The sequence below is a fragment of the Notolepis coatsorum genome, assembly GCF_963971535.1.
Source record: "Notolepis coatsorum genome assembly, chromosome: 2".
Classification (NCBI taxonomy): Eukaryota; Metazoa; Chordata; class Actinopteri; order Aulopiformes; family Paralepididae; genus Notolepis; species Notolepis coatsorum.
In genome coordinates, this window is record NC_140166.1 from 194,049,249 (window position 1) to 194,055,501 (window position 6,253).

General features: G+C 40.5%; 1 protein-coding gene across 2 annotated transcripts in view; it reads right to left on the minus strand.

The window, feature by feature from the left end:
- Positions 1–6,016, minus strand: part of LOC311223053 (uncharacterized protein) — a 31,083-nt gene extending 25,067 nt beyond the window's left edge. For both annotated transcript variants that reach the window (XM_084307752.1, XM_084307751.1), the window contains exons 1-3: positions 5,775–6,016; positions 5,535–5,597; positions 5,174–5,290 (exon numbers count right to left, since the gene is read on the minus strand). In XM_084307752.1, the coding sequence (XP_084163878.1) occupies positions 5,174–5,290; positions 5,535–5,597; positions 5,775–5,973 (379 nt within the window). In that variant the 5' untranslated portion in view covers positions 5,974–6,016. The remainder of the gene's footprint in view (positions 1–5,173; positions 5,291–5,534; positions 5,598–5,774) is intronic.
- Between the last annotated feature and the right edge of the window lie 237 nt (positions 6,017–6,253).

A 6,253-nucleotide genomic window follows, 5' to 3' on the forward strand; every position in this document is an offset into this window, starting at 1 on the left:
AAGCATTAACATTTGCATGGTGTACCTTTCTGTGAGTATTCCTCCACAATCTATAGCTCAACATGAAAATATTCCCAATTAATCGTAAAAAAAAAAATCGCCGAATTTTATTTCAACCAAAAATGCTGCAATAAAGTTAGTGATAGAAGGGAACTCGTTTTGTGCAAAAATGGAAAGCTTTTCAATATTCATGAGGCAGAATTGTTACAATAGCCGATAATCCATTTTCCCAATGATAAATCCCTATACGGGTGGACCTTGCGGGCGGTCCAAAGCGACATCAGACTACACCTCACTTTAGTTTCCCGCGCGATCCACACGTATTTATCATTGGGATTGATTTATTGAAAACTTTATTAACAGAGTGCAGAATGGGTACAATACAGTACGTCTCAATACACACAATTGTTAAGGGGAGGCAGACCAGAGAAAGACTTTCGTCTGGTTTACATCAGGGTCCCCCATTTTCAATTCATAATGACATTTATGACATACACTACCGATATACAGATATATATCATTTATGACATACAGGTATATAGTACTGTTACATTTGTGCCATACAAGATATGCAAATAAACAGTACTGTTAAACAGAGATCCTAACAGAAAATATAAAGATACGATGGGGAGGAGACTGTACATTAGGAGGGGGTGGGTTTGGACATTTACATGGCCAGTTTAGAATTGCAGCCTCCCATAGGTGCTCTTTGAGAGCGGTTTTGAAGGTGGGTATAGGGATTCAAATTCTTTTTTACGGCCGTGGGTAGGGCCAGGGGCGTATTTCGACCCAGCACTCTACTGGGGCACAGGGGGGCACAGAAGGATATGAAGCGTGCACGCGTAGCGCGTCGGTTTTGCCCGTTTTTTGGGCGAAAATGGGTGGATTTTGTAACCATTTTATTTTTATTTTTTACTTTATTTCGGTTTTAGGGTTAGGTTAGGGTTATGTCATTTAATTATTTTATAAAAGGAGCAAGATAAAATAGAGTAAAATAGTGCAATAGTGCAGTGCAATAAAATTGTAGAATAGAATAGATGTTCTGCCTCCCAGGCAGTGTATATGGGTTTGATTTGCTTTGGCACCACCTGTTGGTCGAACTTGGTATATACAGGAAGTGGGACCTCATGGTAAAACAGGAAGTGGTAGCTCACAGATAAACAGGAAGTGGGACCTGCAGCTTCACCAGGAAGAGAGTTTTCATTAGGAACAACATGCTGTTCTTATCTGTTGTAATCCTTTGATTTGCCCCATCGTAAGCATTGTCTGTAAGTAATCCTTTATTGTTTGCAAGGTTATCTTTCAGTTTTGAAGTATATTGTCGTAGATGGGTCGCTGTTATGTTCGTATTCTATTACCTATGATACATGCTAATGGCAGATACAGTAGATGTGCATAATACTTGGAATGTTTAGTACAACATGTCTACATATAATCATTTAGTACACTTACTGTATATCTATACTTTTTACGTGCACTAGTAGTAACACTATGCACTTCATTCTGTTTCAGTTTTACTCATATCCTAGCAACAAGAACTGTATTAAACAAGAAATGAGGAAGTTACGTTGACTCGTGTTGCTTATTGGAGAAGAGTTTGGCTGGCTGTCTACCTTTGATTGGGAACATCATCGGGAGGACAGCACAATAGATTTAAAAGAATATATAGATAGGAATGACATGCTTAGACATCCATCATACAGACATGACATCACATATACCATTTACTATTTATACATAACAGACTCAAACATGCAAGGGTGCCTTTTTGCTGAGTGTCTAGGTTAATTATAGTCCCTTTTGAGCCATGCCCATCATATGTATATACTCTGTCAGGATCTATGGGTAACAGTACTGTATATTTGCATATCGTATATGTCACAAATGTAACAGTACTAAATACCTGTATGTCATGTATGTCCCTATGCCATAAATGTCATGTATGTTGTGTATGTCATAAATGTCACTATGAATTGAAAATGGGGGACCCTGATGTAAACAAGACAAACGTCTTTCTCTGGTCTGCATCCCCTTAACAATTGTGTGTATTGAGCTGTACTGTATTCTACCCATTCTGCAATCTGTTAAATAAAGTTTTCATTAATTCATTCAGTCTTCAGGCTGGACTTGAATCTAACAGCATTGACGATTTTCAAGTCACTGGGCAGACTGTTCTATTAGTCTGTATAGGCTATTACTGTATAATACAGGTCCTAGCTAGGCTAGCCTATATCTGGTAAGCATGTTACATGGCTATCGTTATCTAGCAGCTAATTCCTCCGGTAACGTTGCGGTTAAGCCGCAGTGTTTCTCAAAGTGGGGGGCGCGCCCCCCAGGGGGGGCGCAGAGACATGACAGGGGGGGCCTTGAGATTTATAATAAAAAATAAAAAATAAAAATAAAAAATTATTTTTTTGGATTACAGAAAATTATCACTAAAGTGCTATCTGTTGCAGCTGCACTGTTCTCCATGAAAATACCATTTCTCAAAATCTGAAAATCATTATTTAATAAAACACAGAAAAGGATCACCAAGTTACTCTGGATAAAAAAACCTTTACAGACAACATTGAGACAAAGCTTCCTGACACATCTCCATCCAAACTCTTGGAAGAACTCTTTGAAATCTCATCTGATACCACCTAGAGAGCTAGTTTCAGAGTGTGGTGCTGAGTACCAAGTATCTCATCTCATGGCCCACCAAGTATCTCATGATGCAGCAGTTAAGGTGTTGATACCATTCAGCACCACATACAGTATCTGTGTGAAGCTGGCTTTTCATCCATGACAGCTCCGGCCAATTTGAAAGGTCATGATATTGGTGTTATTTCAATAAATTTAAACATGGCCCATTTCATGACTATTTTGTTGGGGCGAGGGGGGGGGGGGCCCAAAATATTTTGGTCCGCCAAAGGGGGGCCTGACAGAAAAAGTTTGAGAAGCACTGGGTTAAGGGATGGGAGATTCTTCAAATTCATGCGGATCTTGACCGTCTTACAACCATTACCTCTCTCATTTTTACTCTGCAACGATTTATCTCTGCCCATGGCGAATAACTTTCTGATGTCTGTCCATTGTGATTGTCCTCCTCCATGTCAAATCGTCACAATTAAAAACAAACGTGGCGCCTCGATTTACCTGGCTGTGAACTGCGCGGTCAGCTGGTGGGATGTACCATGTATGCTCTGTCATAGGGGTGTGCAAACCATTCAACTTACAAAAAAGAGCCTGTTGGAGGATTTCAACAAGATAAATCGAAACAGTGCAAAATATTTCACTATAATATTTCAAAGCGAAGTAAAAAAATATATAATAATTATGTAATCAGTAGGGCCCTACCGATAGTGGTCTAAATACGCCGATGGGTAGGGCGTTCCACATTTTGTCACAGGAAACATTAGCCTCTATGGAACCCAGGTATGTAATTTCATCTTTCCTTGTGACAATATTGTCACCCACTGTAACCGAGAAGCCGTTGGTCTTGCCGAGTTTGTTATTTGATCCGAAGAGAATGACTCTGTTTTGCCCATGTGTAATGATAGTTTGTTATCAACGAGCCAGGTGCAGATTCTGCCGAGTTCCGAGCTGAGGGTTTTTTCAACCTGTAACATGTTCTTGTCAGAGACCAGCAGGACTGAGTCGTCCGTGAACAGGAACAAGTTGCAGTCACAAGCTGACGACATGTCATTTGCATAAATTAGGAACAGTAACGGTCCTAGTATGCTTCGTTGTGGGAAAATGTATTATCGGCTATTGTTTTTTTTTTTTATTATCTTTTTCCCCCTCCTTTTTCCTCCGATTTTCTCCCATCCCATTGTTAGTCATTATGCCAATTCCCAATCCCCTTCCTGGTCGCTGCGCACTTACCCCCCATAGTCGGTCTGGGAGAGTGGAGGCTATCACGTGCTTCCTCCGACACACATCTAGCCAATCAACCGCTTCTTTTCACCTGGCAGCGCGGACTCTCACTGAGAGGGTGTAACGTGTGGAAGGATCACACTACCTCCCTTAGATCCTATCCGCGCTGAGCAGGCGCCCCGACCGAACTGTAGGAGTCGCTGTTTACAACGACCCGGACCCACCCCACCAGCTTTCCCACCCTCTAATACAGCCCATTGTATTAGTGTGAACGGCCAGCCAAGCTGGTGACAACGCCGGAGCTGTGAGCTGGATTCGAACAGGCGAATCCAGCATCTCCGGTGTTGGTGACGAACGCAATCTCCGCTACGCCACCTGACCGCCCTATTATCGGCTATTGTAATAATTCTGCTTCATGAACCTTGGCAAGATTTCCATTTTTGCACAAAATGAGTTCCCTTCTATAACTAACATTATTGTTTAAGCATTTCTGGTTGAAATAAAATTATACGTAATTATTTTACCATTAATTGCGAATAGTTTCATGTTGAGCTATAGATTGTGGATGAATACACACAGAAAGGTACACCATGCTATTGTTCATGCTTTATTTGTTTTAAAAGAGACGATTTAGAAATGTGTCCATTGGAAATACATTGCAATTTCAAGCAAGGTGGACCGGCCGGAAACAACAATGACATAACCACTACACCTCCCTATAATGTAACAAAGGCAATAATGAGCACAGTAACAAACAGAAATTGGCTAATGGTAAAAACAAAGCTTACTATCACAGGACTATTTATATGTCTCAGCACTCAGAACCCGCACAGAGTTTGGGAAAAGGGCCTTCATGTTCTCTGCTCCCTCTGCCTGGAATGGACTTCAAAAAACGTTGAAACTGCAGGCCCTCATTTACCATATCTGATTTTAAAGTTCAAATTACGGGCATTTTAAAGAATGAGAATGGAGAATGTCAATGCTTCACTGCATAATGTGGTGTTATATTTGATATTTATTAACTTGACCTTCTCTCTCCAGCAACCTCCTGCAAAGCCTCACCTTCCCTCCTCTTTATAAATGTTTGACCCTACCCTCCAATCTCCCCCCAATCCCATTCAATCTTGTTTGCTGCAGCTCAAATATATCCCCTTGCCCCACTTTGCCTTTTATGTCTCTGTCTGTGTTTTTGTATTGCTGCCATTTTGGCCAGGTCTTGCTCGAAAAAGAGATCATTGGTCTCAAGTGACTACCTGGTAAAATAAAAGGTAAAAAAAATTAAATAATATATATATATAAATATATATATTCTTACTCTGCAGGTGAACAGTGATAGTCTCTTTCTCTGTGGTCCTGACAGCTGACTCAGGATTTCTGGAGGTCATCCATTCGGAACTCTTGGAGGCCGTCACATCTATTGTTGTAGTCTGTCCTGCAAAGGAAGCAAGAAAAAGATGAGGGGGGATGTTTTCACAAAAACACCATGCCATAGGACAGAGCAAGCTACTGTTCAGTATTATTATTTCAAGGTAGATTGCATGGGCAGCTCTATGGAATGCAGAATGAATAGATATGTAAATGCCATGATAAAGGCATTTTAACATGTAAGTAAGAGTGCCTTCAACACATCTTCTTGAATGAATGGTACAGCAAAAGAGAAAATAGTTGATACAGACTTTCCACATTAGTGTGTCTGGTTGTGGGGTTTGTTGTCGTTGTCCAACGCTCACTTGGAAGATCTAAAACATGGAGATTAGGGTGCCAAATAAGTCACAGAAATGGAACGATATATGATTCTCCCACTTCCTTTCATTAAAACATTTTGACTGACAAACATAAACAAGAATATCCACAATACGGTCACACTATGGTCAAATCAAAACTATAATCATGGCAGTTAAAAAGCATGTTCTTACCCTGGAAGTGTACAGTGAGATTCTCTCTCTTTATGAATGTTTGTACTTCCCCAATGGTGACTTCTGCCTTGCACTGAAAAATGGCCTCATTTGCCTGGACTTGGGTGCGGTAGAATAAAGAGTGGGTGCATGTATACCCATCACAGTTATCCTCTGGGAGCTTTGTATCCAACTTGAAATGGTCTTGAAACAGCTGCATGTCATAGCTGATGTCAGATTTGACAAGGACTTTTCCCAATGTGCATGTCAAGTCAAAAGCCTGGCCTATCACAGGGTTCTTTGGTACCGTGGACAGGATAGGCACAGGGAAATCTAGATAGATCATGAGAGAGAACATTATCAATCAAATGTAGAGAAAAGATTTAGGCATGATTCATTAAAAGAAGATGAGACACAGTTTAGTAACTAGACTATCCTATTTTAGGAAATATGCCTTTGGACGGGGTAGTGTTGTTGGATGTTTAAATAAAATCATTCAG